We start from the raw sequence: 17,368 nt of genomic DNA, 5'->3' as shown, positions 1-17,368 counted from the left end.
TGATTATATACATCGTTTTACGGAACCAGTGCTGCTTGGATATAGACGATTGTGACCATGTGGGGAATGGACCCAGTGTTTAGTGTTCTAGAGCTTCTGATTCTTCAAAATTATTTTCCCCATAACAATATTAAATTAGGTGACTTTAGAGAAAGAAAAAAACCAAAAGAAGAGTAGAGGCAGAGAAACCAGGAGGAAAGTACAAACAAATTGTGAAAGACTTAGGCTTATGATATTTTTGAATAAAAAGCAGAGAGGTGGTAGTATTAGCTGTTTATTAACTCACATGTTTTTAGGGTCTGTCAGAGTTCTAGAGAGTAGAGATGGATTTAAGTAGTAACAGTCCTATGATACAACTGACTTATGTTAAGCATGTACTAAGTGCCAGACATCCTGTGAGGTATCTTATGTAATCTATGGAGATGTAGAAAAACTCCATTGGAGAAATGAAGGCTAAATAGAGGAGGAGTACTAGTGAAGAGTACAGAAAAGTTGCAAAAAATAGTTCCAAGAAATTCTTCGTGTATCTTTTGCCCAGATTCACTAATTTTTAACTTACTGCTTTTGTACGTATATATCTATATACATGATACATATGTAATACGTATTTATTTTTCCTGAATTTTTGAAGAGCATATTGCAAAAGTCATGCCCCTTTAGGCATTGATACTTCAGTATATATTTTCTTCTATAATTCTGTTATAGAAGCCATGTATAGTTATTAAATTCAGGGAAATTTACATTGATATAATACTTTAATCTTTAGTCATTATTCCAGTTTGGTCAATAGTCCTAATCATTTTTCAGTACAGGATCCAATATAAGATCACATACTGCATTTGGCTGTCATGTTTCGTTAATCTCCTTTAATCTGGAACTTGTTTTTCATGACATTAGCGTTTTGAAGATGATATAGGCTAGTTATATTTTACAGAATATATTTCTCAGTTTGGGCTTGTGTTATGTTCACCTATGATTAGATCTAGGTTATGCGTCACCTACCATATGCATCCCTGACTGGAGTACTGTGTAAGTGGTGATATGTCTTTCTCAAAGGTGTATCTGGAGGCTCATGTTGTCTGCCTGTCCCTATTGATGATGTTAGTTTTGATAATCAGGACAAGGTGATAACTGGTTTTTCAACTAGTTTCAAATTTATTTGTTACACTAAAAGCCAATTTCTGAGATGTTACCTTGAGACTGTGCACATATCTACTCATCAGACTCTCTCCTTAGATGTAGCATATCTTGATGATTGCAAAAATTGTAATTTGCTAACACTACTCCCCTGGTCACATTAGTCAGTTGGCATTCAGAGCCCTCCCTTGTCTTCTTGCCTGTCTACCTACCTACCTACCTACTTATCATCAGCACGGACTCAAGGATTCCTGTTTTATTTACTGGGTAATAACCTTTTTATGGTCTGTTTTGATGCTCAGATCAGATTTGGCCAATGAAAGCTTCTTTAGGTTGGCACCTGTGTCCTGTTTTGATTTTTTTTTTTCCTGTTCCTACCCCCATTTTTTCCTTTCCTTCCTTCCTTCCTTCCTTCCTTCCTTCCTTCCTTCCTTCCTTCCTTTCCAAGTATTTTGCTTTTTGGCATAGCAAGATGATTTAGGTAAATCTTTTGTTTCCCTGTCCCTAGAATCTGCCATTTTTTTTATTTAAAGATTTTATTTATTTGAGGGAGAGTGAGAGAGGAGGAGCAGAAGGAGAGGGAGAGAAGCATTGCTACCCACTAAGCAGGGAGCCTGATGTGGAGCTCTATCCTAGGACTCTGGGATCATTCCCTGAGCCAAAGGCAGACACCTAACCGACTGAGCCACCCAGGCACCCCTAGAATCTGCCATTTCTCAAAGGACTCTCAGTTCATACAAGTGGAGAATAGTACTTAGCTGTCAGGATCTGGGTGCTACATGATTATAAATTTAACACTTCAAAGCGGATATTTTTACATTGGTTGATAAATAGCAAATCAAAAAGATATGCTGCCATAAATATAAAAATCTATGCAAAGGGCCATCTTTTTGTATCACTATGGTATCGCAGGAATGGAAGCAAAGCATGTTCATCTTTGAGGTACAAGTTGAAACTGAGACGTATCTACAAAATGGAGTATGTGCAGTTGCATAAAGGAAAGGAGAACATACCTACTGCTGTGGAATGGTCTCCAGAATACAATATATATATATATAATATTTATTTAATAGTGTAAATATGTTAATGATTATTTGTGAAAGAGGAGATATAAACATATATTCTTACTCATAATTTGCTTATATTGCAAAAAAGGAAGATAAATTTAAAACTTTAAAAAAGAACTGTAGGGGAGAGACAACATAGTGTAGAGGAGACAAGGATGGGTAGTGGATTTTGACTGTAACTTCTGTAAACTCAAGTTGGACCCAAGTAAGTAATAAAGCAGCATTAAATCGAGATGAATAAAAAGTGGTCTCTAAAATGAAAGAAAAAGCAAATGACTGTAAGTAAACCAAACTGGTGGCTATGTAGAAATAAATTATTTCAGTGGACTTCAAAGCAATAATTTGATTCTAGGAGTAAGTATTCCTGAAGGACAAAAAGAATTGTAAAGAAATCTTGACATTTAGTAATGATGTTGTTAATAATATAGGTATTATTTTGAAACAGTTATATATAATCTTAAGATAGGCAGAAATTTTGTTAATGTTATTTGGAACCAAAAAACTCAACCCAAGTGATAGAAATATAAAACCAAAGAAGTAAAAACCCTGCAAATTTAAATCGGAAATGCTAGTATAAATTCTTAACGCATTGTCTCTAAAAGTATTTATTCTAGGTCATTCCATTAAAAACAAATTTTTTTTTTTTTTAAGATTTTATTTTTTTGTCAGAGAGCTTGTGTGCGTGCACAAGCAGGGGGAGCAGCAGGCAGAGGGAGAAGCAGGCTCCTTGCTCAGCAAGGAGCCTGATGCAGAACTCCATCCCAGGACACTGGGATCATGACCTGAGCTGAAGGCAGATGCTTAACTGACTGAGCCCCCCAGGCGCCCCTAAAAACAAAATTTAAAACAGTGACCAATCCCATAGTTATAGGCTCACTTACTACTCAGGTTGCAGTTTAAGTTCTGATCTAAACAGAAGCAGGGTTTTTGATGAAATGCCTGAGTTACATTCTGAAACAAGAAATATATGAGATGAGCCTGGTTCTTCTTGTCAGACCAGAAAGTGAGGAAAGCTTTCAAAGACTACTTGAGTTCTTGTCAAAAGGACTCTAGAACTAATAAAGGGTTTCCTGTTGGCTAAAGATGGGACAATTTGAACATCAACAATGATACAGTGGATTAAAATTCATCAAATAATTCAAATCCATGAGTTAATGAGACATAAAAATTATTGGTCGACTTTGAAAGAATGCTAGCAGTTTAACTTTGCAAAACTGACAAATAAGGAAAAGAAATGAAAGTGGCTTTCATGTATAGAACTGTACCTTAAGGTTAACAAATATGAAAGTTTGTCATAAAATATTCCACCTATTAATGAAGAAATTATATAATGGGTAAATGAAGAAAGATATATCACCACTCTACTGCCTCTAAATAAATAGGTGGTAAAGCCATCATGATCAATGGCTGCTAAAAACATTAGATACAGAGCTTATAGGGAACTGTGTAATGAATAGATAAGGCTGAAAGTGCCACAGCTGAAACTCAAAAAAGAGACAGCCATACTTGTTTCTTCTGATAGAAGTCCACAACAACTCAAAAAATATTCTTGCTAAGAAGAGCTGAATTTTAATCGGAATCTCTTGATCTAAGAGTTTACAAGAACTACAATGGCCAGAAAAATATGTTAATACCGCAGGGTTGCAGTAAGCGAAATCTGAAAAAGCAGGAAAAACTACCTAATTTCTTCCACAAAATAAATTGCAAGAGAAAACAGAGGAAGAGGAAACTGTCAAATTAATAAAGGAGACTTAAATAGAGAAAAACAAAACAAATACCATATGATTTCACTCACATGTGGAATTTAAGAAAACAAATGAGAAAGGAAAAAAGGCAAACCAAGAAACAGACTTTTAACTTAGAGAACAAACTGATGGTTACCAGAAGTGGGGTGTGTGGGGGATGGGTTAAATAGGTGATAGGGATTAAGGAGTGCGCCTCTCTCTTGTGATGAGTACCTGGTGATGTTTGGAAGTGTTGAATCACTATATTGTACACTTGAAACTAATATAACACTGTATGTTAACTAACTGGAATTTAAATAAAAACTTAAAAAAAATGAAAGAGACTTAAAAAAAAGTGCTTCAAGTGCAGTATGTGAACCTTATTTGGATTTCTATTCAGTCAGTCGAAGATCCGAAATCATGTGACTAAAGAGATAAACTGAACTAGATATTTAATATTATTTAATGTTTAATTTCATAATAATATTCAGAAGTGGTATTTTAAAGATACTGGTATTGTGGACATTTAAAAATAGTGTTGGTTTCTTTTTATTTGTAATACTTAAGTATTTGTGGATAAAATTTCAAAATGCCTGAAATTGTGTGTGTTTGGGAAGCTGGATTATTTGAAACAAGATTGGTAAGAGTTGATAATTGTGAAGCTGGTTTTCAGATATACGGTAATTCATTATATTGCTCTCTTGTTTATATTTGAAGTTAAATGTAAAAAGCCTGAAAAGAGACTTTAATTTGAATTGCTGTTTTATATTTTAAATGTTGTATTCCTATTTAATTTAGCTTCAGAAAACAATTTAATTTTATCAAAGTGCCTATAAACTTACGGTGAGTTTTGTTTTGTAAATTGAGAAAGGTGAGGAAAAGAATAGTGTTTCTATTAATCTACCACTTTATTGTTAATGTGCTAGTGGGATTTAATATAATAAGGGTAACTCTTAAGTAAACTCTTAAGTGGCTTATGTTGTATAGAAGATCATTGGTATTGGTTGTTACGTAAATAAATAAAATGTTAGTTGGAGTTCAGCAGTGTTTTTTGTAAGCAAATTATATTTGTGAATTTTATACAAGAATTTGAACCCATATATATCTTCGATTTGTTTATGCGTACATCCATTCACGCATCAAACATATTGAGCTCTTCATTTGGTGTTCAACATAAAAAGGACAAGTAAAAATCCCAGCACTCTAGAAACATACAGTAGAATATGAAAGGTAGGATATCAAAAACACCAAAGAAAACAATACTGCTGTGTTCATTACATAGTGTACTACTCAGAGCCAAGGTAGTGGTATGTACATAATGTTTTGGAAATGCCAAGGAAGGATACCTAATTTAAGGTTGAATTGAGAATAATGGAGTCAGGAGAGAGTGTTGGAGAAATGCCTCTGAGATGAGGCTCAAGTAGGAATTAAATAGCATGGGGTGGGGGTGGGGAGTACTTGAGCAAAAGCAGGAAGTGGAAAGAGAAACTGGTCTCAGAATTACAAGTAGTTTTTGCCATTGCTAGAACTAAGGATTTAAGTGGGAAACTGGCTGGAAATAGGCTGGCAAACACAAATTCCTGAAAGCCCTTATAGGTGTTTTGCACTTTGTTATAGAAACACTGAAGACTTATAAAAGAAAGTTAGGCCATGCCCAGGTTTTTATTCTGGAAGGAGCAGTTATAGCAGTGGGATGAAACAATTACTTTAATAGGAGAGGTTTTTCAACATTCTAGCTTAAAATTTTATGTCTGAAATAGATTTTTCCCCCTGAACCTGTGTCTATTTTTCTTAAATTTTTTAAGATTTTCTTTTTTAAAAAATTATGTAAAACTTTTACATGTTTTGAACCTGAGGACTCGTTTCAAGCCTTGTTCCCTCTAATCTTCCCTCTGTCCCTCTCTCTGTAGATAACCATTTTTAACTTAATTGTTGGTTTATGCTGCCGTTCATTATTGCTATTTTAAAAATATAGGCAAGTATGTATATTTTTTCCCTTATACAAAGGAAGCACAAACATTGTTTTGTATCTTGTTTTTTTGTTTTTTACTTAACTATATACTGGAGATTGTTCTATGGCAATATGGAAAATATTTCTTACTTAATCTTTGTATATTCTTAATCCTACTAAGAACAACTAAATAAAATAAACACTTTATACTTCCAGTACATAAGGTAAAGACATTCTATAATAGGTCTGTGTCATTATAGTAACTTAGATTCAGGCTGTTTGCTTTTATCTCCAGCCAGAACTACTACAACCTAAAGAATATGAAGGGAAACTTCCTTTTGTTTAGAATTTTAATTTATTAACAAAGAATTTTGACTAGCCATTTCATCTGGAATGACTAATCAAGACATAATCAAGAACATAGGCCTGTGGTAGCTCCCCAAATTCATTCGTCCTTATCTGTTTTTTGAGTTCTACTGAGCACCCTCACTTGTGTAAAGTTCTGTGGTTACGAACTCTGGAAATAATAAATGGTATCCTCAAACAATTTTCCTTTTCTATCAATTGCACGCTTTTCTCACCCTAATTACTCTGTTAGACTTGGTTATATGCAGTGCTCCCCATACACCTAGATCAGTTATCTAAAAAATAGTGCAGAACAACATTTATTGGTTGACATGACTGTCTCTCCATACCAGATGAGAGGTTTTTTTAATGGTAAGGATTTTGTATGCTTTCTGTCTTGCCCAGTGCGCAATACATGATACTGTCAGTAGTTTATTGAGTAAATGAAAGTGGGTTAAATGAGAAATAAAATTGTATGTGAGGAAAAATATCTTCTCAGTATTCATGCTGAAATTTCTCTGGAGGGACCCAAGTAAAATACGGTAGGTAGGGTTCGTTTATTTATTACAAGGCACTGTACTGTTTTTATATCTGTGAACCATGTGACCAATGGTTAAAAATTGTGACAAAAATGATTGTGGGGTGCCTGGGTGGCTCATTTGGTTAAGCATCTGTCTCTTGATTTTGGCTCAAGTCATGATCTCCGTGCTCATGGGGAGTCTGGTTAAAGATTCTCTTTCCGGGGCGCCTGGGTGGCGCAGTTGGTAAGCGTCTGCCTTCAGCTCAGGGCGTGATCCCAGCGTTATGGGATCGAGTCCCACATCAGGCTCCTCCGCTGGGAGCCTGCTTCTTCCTCTCCCTCTCCCCCTGCTTGTGTTCCTTCTCTCGCTGGCTGTTTCTCTATGTCAAATTAATAAAATAAAATCTTTAAAAAAAAAAAGATTCTCTTTCCATTTTCCTTTGCTCCTCCTCTCACTTTCATGCATGCTCTCTTTCTCTCTGTAAAATAAATAAATCTTAAAAAAAAAAGTGATCTTGATATCATAGACTTTAAAAGGCAAATTTTTGCTGTTTCTGTGAAAATTTTATTCTACTCGATTCCCAGACTTTAAAAATATACGTATGTTTGCATTTTAAGCATTTTAATTTATATCTAACTTTTGGAATCAAAAGTCTTCTTTCAAACTTTTATGTCTGTGTTTCCATGTGAATACTAAACTCCTTGCTGTAGAAAAGGAGAAATTTTATAAATACTTTTAATATTGCAGTCTGTTTCCTTAGAGTAATACCTCCATCTGGTGGTATTTCTGAAAATTACAGCAGAGGACGTGAAGCTTGAGTTTACCTTTGTATACATAAACTACATTACCTGTTGTTTGTCATACAGCTAGGTGAAATTACATCAAAAGCTGAGTCGTATGTGTGTATAAAGAATTTAATGCCCTAGTTTTCAACAGTTCAGATGTAAACACTATGTGAACAAATGGCCTTGGGAATAATAGTAATTCACACAATCACCTGTTTAGGCCAGACAATTTCTAGGCTACTTTGGATTGAAAATTAGTAATGGGAAAAAAGGTGGTTTCTCAGTGAACCATTAATTGTTTTCATATGTGATATGCAGAGGTTAGGAAAGATGGTGAGAATTTATTATTATTTCAGATTTATTACTGTGGAACCTTGACAGATTCAGTGATACTTTCAGAGAAGCAATTACTGATTTTATCTTTTAGTAAATTGTATTTTATCATAGCTTAGTTTTATTTTTTAAATTTTTTAAAAAAAATTTTATTTATTAGAGTGCGAGCACGAGTGGGGGGAGAGGAGCAGAGGGAGAGGGAGAAGCAGGCTCCCCCCCCCAAGCACGGAGCCCAATGTGGGGCTCGATCCCCGAGACCCCAGGATCATGACCCAAGCTAAAGGCAGACGCTTAACCAACTGAGCCACCCAGGCACCCCTTTTCATAGCTTAATTTTAATAAATTACTTTCCCCCAGGATGGTAGAACACAGATAAAATTTAAAAACAAGTACAAGCTACAATTTTTTTTCTACCTAAAACTGTGAGAATTTTCAGCACATTAATCCTTTTCTTCACACGATTTCTACTTTAGATTTCCTATAGCTAAATAGCCTTCTAAGGATAGGGACTATGGCTTCAATTTCTTGTTTTCCCAAGTTTCTAGCTCAGGATTCTGTGTTTGATAGATTTTGCTTATTATCTTGGAGGAAGATTGTGATCTGATTGCTAATGTTTTCGCCAAAACTGTACTAAATCTATCAAGTAAGTCATTTATTATAGATTAACATTAATTCTTTTTTCTGTTTGTTTGGCTGTGGAGTGTTGAAATACAAAATAAATAAGGCTTAATGGTTTGGGGTTTTCTGCTGACTTTTAAGGAAAATTAAATTCCTAGTAAATTTTGTTTGAAATCTGTTTATTTTCAAATTGTAGCCAGTCGGATGATGATTCTGGGTCAGCCTCAGGCTCAGGATCTGGTTCAAGTTCTGGAAGCAGTAGTGATGGAAGCAGTAGCCAGTCAGGTAGCAGTGACTCTGAATCTGGATCTGAATCCGGCAGTCAGTCAGAGTCGGAATCAGACACGTCCCGAGAAAACAAAGTCCAAGCAAAACCACCGAAAGTTGATGGAGCTGAGGTAATAAAGTATCCTGAAAGATAGATTTCTTGTACTACTTGGGGAAAATTTATAACATTGGTTTATAGCATTCTTAATCTAGCTTTTAGAAAACGTTAATTTTAAACATTAAAATTTACTTTCTTAAACTTGTAGTTAAACGTATGTGGACTTGATTGGCTTGGAAGAGAAGCAGTCAAGCAAGTACAAAATAAACACTTTCTAAGGCAGAAACTAAGTTTCATAAATATTCATTGTCTCATGGATAAAAATTAAAAGCTTTGTGAGGTCTTTCTGTTAGAGTATCTGATCTCTGCTTTCAATATCTTTAAAGGAGATACTTAATTGCTAATAGCAGAAGAATCTAAAACTTTCTTCCTTGAAGATACTTGGTAGAGTAAGCTAACGGTCATTCTGTTTGAAAAAAGCTACTACAAGATTTACTAAAACCTATCTATAACTCATAATAGAATACAGTAGTGTTACTTAGAATACCAGTCATGATAAGATCTTTGGGCCAGAATGTACATCAACACACAGCTTCTGTCATGGAGCAAATCTTACTGTCTAATAAATAAATAAAAATAAAAGTCAGTTGAACTGAAACAATACTTAGTGACACAGTTGATGTGCATTCTGACTCAAGCTGTTCATCTTTACCTCACATCAGTTAAAAACCAGGCATCCACTTTTCGAGTAGCACTGGTGTCACGTAAGGTCACTTTGTTTTTTGAAAATAATATTCAACACCAAAGAATATATTGATTAATATTGTTTATGAAACTCAGCACACCATAAAATTTTTATATGCGACTGAAGCTCAAAATTTTATTTTAATTGCTATAATATTGTATTACACATGATGTGGGTACAGAAAAGAGTCTTATTATTTGGAGGTAGTGATGATGTTGGTACTGCTGTTTAGTAAATTAACCTTTTTTCGGTTTTTTCAAAATTTCATCCTTCACTGACCATACTTCTATTGCAGTTTTGGAAATCTAGCCCTAGTATTCTGGCCGTTCAGAGATCTGCAATGCTCAAGAAGCAGCAGCAGCAGCAGCGGCAGGCTTCATCTAATAGTGGATCAGAGGAGGTGCGTTTTCATTATGAAATCTGTTATTTTAAAAATGGACATAATGCCCAATCATTTAACTAGGTGTAGGTATTTATGAAATTATTAGAAACAGTAAGTGTTTTGAAAGGATGAGGAAATAACTACGTTTAAGTATGTGTATCAAGAGCCTTGAAATATCAGTATGATATTATCCGATAATAATACTTTTAGGGATTAGTCCAAAATAAGCAACAGACACGTGTGTGCGTTTGCTCATCACAGCAAAACTACAGATAAACTAAATGTGAATACTATGAAAATATATGTAGGCAAACATGTCTATTAAATCATTTGTATGGAATATGAATAAGTCGCAAGATCTTTTTAAAAGAATACACTGTAGCTTTAAACGGTATAGTTCCTGTGCACACATAAGTACACCAGCATGTGTGTTTGTGCAGAAACATTCAGAAAGAGCTATGTCAAAAATTGTCTAATGGGACAGAAAAATATTAAATAAAAATTTGAACATACCAACAATTACGATTCCTTTTTGAGGCCATGGTAGGAAACAATAATGGTTTCTAGAGATGGTAGGTTTTAAGGTGTTATACAAAATGCTGACATTGTGATATTAATCTAATTTCAATGGCTATATTACAATTGTAATAAAGATATTATTAATTACTTTCTGTACTAATGCTACAAATATAACAACATGGGAACACAGCTTTACAGTTAGCATTATTAGCAAAGTGAATGTTAAAAGTATGACAAGCAAAAATTTGATACCATGGTGAAACCCTAATCATTAATAACATTAACTTTGTTTTTCTTCTTTGTATAGGATTCCTCCAGCAGTGAAGATTCTGATGACTCATCGAATGAGGTCAAAAGGAAAAAGCATAAAGAGTATGTCATTTTGTTCAACCAGTCACTTTCATATCAGGAAGACCTTATTGATGTTGTGTTTCTTTTTGATGAAAAATTGTCAGAAGTATACTTTTGTAAATTCTTGGTTCATGCCATCTTATTAGGTTAATTTAAACTATTAATCTTTAATATTCATCTTTCTGTGAGGACTTGAGGTGTTTGTGCCACTTGTTTATCTTTTATAACCCCTCTCTCCTATGTATTTTAAAACTCCAGAGATCTGCTTGGTGATAATATCAGAAAATCTTAGTAACTTGGGAATACTATGTAGAAGTGTAGGGACCAGTGGAATTTTGGGTATTTATGTTAATAGTTATCTTACTATTCATCTGCACATGAAATTTACTTTGTCTGTAGAACTCATTTAGAAACTCACTATAATTTCCTAAACATCTTGACCCAGAAAGCGTTTAAGAGTACTTCAGATTCTCAGTTCAGTTATTTAGATGGTTTGGATTTTTTTTCTCATTTTGTCAAAAATATTATTCTATTGTCTTAGGTCTTATTTTTCTACTTGTCTTGGATATTCTGCGGTTTCAGTTTGGTGTGTCTAGCTTTGGATTTGTTATTTATTCCACTTTATTCACTCAATTTATTTATCTTTAATGTGAAGATTTCCATTTGTTACTGGTTTCTGAAAATTCAGTCATTGTATCTCTGGACATTTTCTTATCCTGTAAATCCCTCTGGTACTGCTATTAATGTATATCAGTCATATTGAATTATATGTATTATATATATATCTACTGGATCATCCATCTTCATAGATCTTACTGTATCATGTTTTATATCCCTTTATTTCTATCCTCGTTAATTTTCTCAGATGTCTTCTAGTTTATGAAGTACATTTTCAACTACTGTTTCTCATCAGCTGTATAAACTCTTCCCCTGAGTTAGTAATTTGTAAGCTTAGCAGAGGTGCAGCCAAAATAATATTTTTAAAATCTAATGATTTGGGATGATGGGTAAGCTTGGTTAGATACAAAAATCATTAAATTTTGTATTATAAAAATATGAATTGGAGACACTTTCATATATTCTACCTATTGCTACTTCTAATGTGCAAACTTTAAAAAGATCTTAAGATAAAAAAAAATTGCTCCTCGTTTTTTATCATAAGCCGGATTTTAGCGTATGTACTTGCTTATGTAACTCTTGACATAGTTATAATCGACACAAGAGGTACAGAGGAATGGAGTAGAAGCAGTAGTTGTGAGAGAGGATATGGTGTGTATACATGAGAGTTTAATATGTATCTTCCATTTGAAGTTTATATTATAGCAGAATATTAACATGTGCATCCAGTAATTTTTCTCTACATGTGTATTAGAATTAAATAGACTGAGTAGACTAAAAATAGCAATAAAGGTAAGGTAATCATTAACTGTTGGTTAAAATGGACTGGTTTTTTTTTATATATTTTTCTATACTGTATTTTAGGCTTCTTAATGAACATGTACTACTTTAAAAATCAGTTTCAGACTGTATATTTTTAAAAATCACAGTCTCCAGAAAATTAAAATGAAAGGGGTTAGAATCTTTTTTTTTTTTTTTTTCGAGAGGGCCGGTATAATTATGTAAGATTTTCAAAATTAAACCCTGTGATTCTTTAAATAGCGTACTATGTTTTCATCCACGGTGGTAATCAGAATAACGTTTCCTTATTTGCCATTCATTGAGGTATAACTAAATGATTAACAAGACTCTGGAGTTATAGGAGAATCTGTGAAGACTATTTTCCAGCATTTTTTTTACTCTGCTCACATTTTAATGTGTTGGTGTGGGTAAAAGCAACAAATTTTTTTATAGTAACTGAAATGTAGTTTAGTTTGATTTTTTTTTTGTACTTTTATCAGAGATAAAATTTGCTATACAATGTAAGGATAAACAAACATGCTTTATATATTCTATATACAGTGAAGATTGGCAAATGTCTGGGTCAGGATCTCCATCTCAATCTGGTTCAGATTCAGAATCTGAAGAAGAAAGAGATAAAAGCAGTTGTGATGAGACAGAATCTGATTATGAGCCAAAAAACAAAGTTAAAAGCAGAAAACCTCAAAATAGGTAAGTATAGCATGTTCTCAATTTGATGCTCAAAATTGTTGGTTACAGAAGGTATTCTTTTTGTATATAGTGTCTCGCATCTTGTTTTATGTGCTAGTGTTTCTGTAAAACACCTCTATCCCCTGGTCTTCCCTACCTAGATCTAAGGCAAAAAATGGGAAGAAAATTCTTGGACAAAAAAAGAGACAGATTGATTCATCTGAGGAGGAAGATGATGAAGAAGATTATGATAATGATAAAAGAAGTTCTCGTCGCCAAGCAACTGTCAATGTTAGCTATAAAGAAGATGAAGAAATGAAAACAGATTCTGATGATCTGCTGGAAGTCTGTGGAGAAGATGTTCCTCAACCTGAGGAAGAGGAATTCGAAACAATAGAACGATTTATGGATTGTCGAATTGGGAGAAAAGGAGGTATTTTCTTAAAAAACGTATTTATTGTTTGGTTGCTTCAGTAATGTTTACTAGTATATAAAGTATTTCTTGAAGTTATTTCAGTTTTGAAAGTGAAGAGGTGGCTTTTCATCTGTTATACTTACTTGTTATAAAATATACTTTGCTTAGCCTGAGTATTTTCTACCCGCAGAATAATCCACTTCACTTCACTTCATTTATTGCAGATAATTAGAAGTTTTTAACCTACGTATTTGAACTTTTCTGTTGTCATGCCTAAATAATGGTTGTTATTTAGATACTTTCAATTTCACAAATAGTTTGGTTAATTTTAAATGTTTTTTCTTTCATCTCAAATCTGTAGGTTATTTTTAGTTATCTTGATATGCATTTTTTTTCAGTTTTATCGAGATAAGGCATACAGTGTTGAGTAAATTTTAAAAATTTACGTATATTGCAAAATGATTACCACAATGTTTAGTTTATGTATAGCCATCATCTCATATAGATAAAGAAGAAGAAAAAAAGAAATTTTTTTTCCTTATGATAACTTCTAAAATCTACTCTCTGAGTAGCTTCCAAATATACCATACAGCAGTATTAACTGTGGTCATTATGTTGTACATTACATCCCCAATACTTAGCTTACAACTGGAAGTTCGTATGCGTCTACATTATTACCCCCTCACACACATCTGCCAGCTGCCTCGGGTAACTACAGATCTGACCTCTTTTCCTATGAGGTTTTTGTTTGTTTTAGATTCCATATGTCAGTGAGATCATACGGTATTTGTCTTTCTCTGTCTCACTTATCTTACTTAGTGTAATACCCTCAGTGTTCATCCACATTGTTGCAAATAGCAGGATTTCCTTCTTTTTGTGGCTCAGGAGTATTCCATTCTATATGTGTACCCCACTTTCTTTATCTGTTGATGGGATACTTAGGTTGTTTCCATGTCTTGGCTATTGTAAATAATGCTGCATGGAACCATGAGGGTATAGATACCTCCAACATAATGATTTTGGAGTTTTTAAAGATGATATTTCATTATTTTATTTCCAGTTATCAGGCAGCCAGTCATTGGTATTGTAAATTGCTGTATGATCTTAGGTGTGCCACTGTCCTTGTTTTTTCTAATTTTAAAACCAAGGGGATTAAATTAGATAATCCTTCCATTCTAAAATAAGTTTCTTTTATGTATGTGTAATATAGTTTTCCTTGATTGCTTACTTATTTAAAAGCACATATATTTTTCTATTCATATTTTTGAATTTTTGAGTTGAAGGAAACAATCTTAGAATTACATGGAATGTATTGTGTTTTCTTTTTCAGCTACTGGTGCTACTACAACCATCTATGCAGTTGAAGCAGATGGTGACCCAAATGCAGGATTTGAAAAAAATAAGGAACCAGGCGAGATCCAATATTTAATTAAATGGAAAGGATGGTCCCATATTCACAATACTTGGGAGACAGAAGAAACCCTTAAGCAGCAGAATGTTAGAGGAATGAAAAAATTGGATAATTATAAGAAAAAAGATCAGGAAACAAAAAGATGGTAAATACGTTTTATATTACACTTAATTTTTTAATAGTTCAGAGATGATTACTTAGCTTTTTGTTAATAAAGAATACATAGTCAAGAGTCCAGTAACCTGGGGCGCCTGGGTGGCACAGTGGTTAAGCGTCTGCCTTCGGCTCAGGGCGTGATCCCGGCGTTAAGGGATCGGGCCCCACATCAGGCTCCTACGCTATGAGCCTGCTTCTTCCTCTCCCACTCCCCCTGCTCGTGTTCCCTCTCTCGCTGGCTGTCTCTATCTCTGTCGAATAAATAAATAAATAAATAAAATCTTAAAAAAAAAAAAAAAAAAGAGTCCAGTAACCTAAGGGGTGCCTGGGTGGCTCAGTCGGTTAAGTGTCTGTCTTCAGCTCAGGGCTGATCCTAGGGCCCTGGGATTGAGTCCCACATTAGGCTCCCTGCTCAGCGGGGACCCTGCTTCTCCTTCTCCCACTCCTCCTGCTTGTGCTCGTTCTCTCTGTCAAATAAATAAATAAAATCTTTAAAAAAAAATCGAATAACCTAAAATAACTATTTGTAGACTTAAATTGTATTTGAAGGTAAAACTTTTTGGAAATAGCCATATCTAAACTTCTCCTTAACGATAGTCATGTAGAGTGTGTCTCATATATTATAAATTATGCATTTTAAAAATTAAAAATTAATGATGCTTCACTTTATTTCTATTTCAGTTTCTTCATTATTCAGCTGACTCACATGATAAGTTGCAAATGGGAGATTTTGTGCTACAGATAGTATTTGGGGGAATGGTTATTTAGGGGAGATTTTGAAGTCTATTTCTGGATTAATAATCTTTCAGGTTGAAAAATGCTTCTCCAGAAGATGTGGAGTATTATAACTGCCAGCAAGAACTTACGGATGATCTACACAAACAGTATCAAATAGTGGAACGAATAATTGGTTAGTAATAAATGATTCTCACTAAACTTTTATCTTTCCATGCTTGATCTGAAAAAATTTAAATTTACTGCTTACACATCAAATACAGTAGTTTAGTCTTACTGTAAATAGGGTATTGTAAGCCAGATAACTAATTTTTGCTTGTGTAGTTTTTTTACCAAAGATCAGTCCTCAGATAAGATTCAACGTGAAAATAAATAAATGAATATATTATTTATCTCACAGCTCATTCCAATCAGAAGTCAGCAGCTGGTTATCCTGATTATTATTGCAAATGGCAGGGCCTTCCATACTCAGAGTGCAGCTGGGAGGATGGAGCTCTAATTTCCAAAAAGTTTCAAGCATGCATAGATGAGTATTTTAGCAGGAATCAATCAAAAACCACTCCTTTTAAAGATTGCAAAGTGAGTATTGTTTGAAATTTTTAATTACTGAAAATAGTACTTACACATCATAAATATTACAAGCCCAAATAGAGAGTTGGATGCTGATTTCAGATAGGCTAACAGAGAGAACTGATTGGTTGATAGGTCTTAGAGGAAAGGATGTTCTGGTGATTGCTATGTGGTCTTAGATGTGGTGCTGTCTTTTAGCTTTGGTGAGTGAAACTGTCAGGAAGATGATAAATTGGTGGTGGTAGTTGTGAGGAGTGTCTTGAGGAGACCAAATAGGGGAAATTCCTTGGAAAATAGATACATAAGCTTTCTTTAAAAGGTAGGGCATATTTTCTTTGAAGGGAGGGAAGAAAAGAGGGCTTGCCTGTAAGAAAAGAAGTAGTACCCAGGACTACTTTATCTAATATAAGATCTTTATACTTAGAGACATTCTTAGCAATAGTTTTGAGGGTCTGTCTGTATACTACTAGAATTTGTTTTCTTAAGACAAGATTGAGTTAAACTTACAATGGTAATTTCAAAATAAAGTTTAGCCATTGTATGGTTTATTTCTAGGTCAGGGCTGCATCAGCAGTTAAATGAATGCACTTAACATAGCCCTTCCTTTTCGTGAACTGTGTTTAAGACCCAAGTATTTCAGCAGGAACTTACTTATTTCTATCATTTTTTGTCCAAAAAAGAGGGCAAAATATTTCACCCCATGTTGTTGTTACAGTAAGAAAGAACAGTCTTCTTTGAATGAATCCTGAGATATATTTTGAGTCATGGAATTTCTGAGCTTGAAAATTTGAGATAAAATTTCAAAGTTTATGGTAAAATCTGAGATTTGGATCTTTTAAAATTCTCACATTTAATAGCTCTTATTAACATTTATTTTTACTAAAGGTATTAAAACAAAGGCCAAGATTTGTAGCCCTAAAGAAGCAGCCATCCTATATTGGAGGACATGAGAGTTTAGAATTAAGAGATTATCAACTGAATGGTTTAAATTGGCTTGCTCACTCTTGGTGCAAGTGAGTATATTTTGAATTATCTGTTTAATTTGAGGGCATGTGAATTTTACAAATACAGGATTTGGAAAAGATTTCCACCAATGTCAAGGATAAAGACTGTTTGGTATTTATGTGCAGGCTTTTGAATTTCCTTAGTGTAATAAGTAATACTTATTACATACTAAGAGGAAAATCCAG

The 17,368-nt window shown here is 33.9% G+C and overlaps 1 protein-coding gene across 3 annotated transcripts in view; it reads left to right on the top strand.

Moving 5' to 3' along the window:
• CHD1 (chromodomain helicase DNA binding protein 1) overlaps positions 1–17,368 on the top strand; it is a 69,608-nt gene that overhangs the window by 14,046 nt on the left and 38,194 nt on the right. For all 3 annotated transcript variants that reach the window (XM_034656556.1, XM_034656557.1, XM_034656558.1), the window contains exons 2-10: positions 8,678–8,879; positions 9,847–9,951; positions 10,760–10,824; positions 12,763–12,912; positions 13,053–13,324; positions 14,637–14,862; positions 15,683–15,783; positions 16,009–16,187; positions 17,064–17,191. In XM_034656556.1, coding sequence (XP_034512447.1) covers positions 8,678–8,879; positions 9,847–9,951; positions 10,760–10,824; positions 12,763–12,912; positions 13,053–13,324; positions 14,637–14,862; positions 15,683–15,783; positions 16,009–16,187; positions 17,064–17,191 — 1,428 coding nt within the window. The remainder of the gene's footprint in view (positions 1–8,677; positions 8,880–9,846; positions 9,952–10,759; positions 10,825–12,762; positions 12,913–13,052; positions 13,325–14,636; positions 14,863–15,682; positions 15,784–16,008; positions 16,188–17,063; positions 17,192–17,368) is intronic.

Source organism: Ailuropoda melanoleuca, chromosome 3 (genome assembly GCF_002007445.2).
Source record: "Ailuropoda melanoleuca isolate Jingjing chromosome 3, ASM200744v2, whole genome shotgun sequence".
NCBI classification, from domain to species: Eukaryota; Metazoa; Chordata; class Mammalia; order Carnivora; family Ursidae; genus Ailuropoda; species Ailuropoda melanoleuca.
The sequence above is the reverse complement of the archived record's forward strand: the minus strand, read 5'-3'. Positions and strand labels throughout refer to the sequence as shown.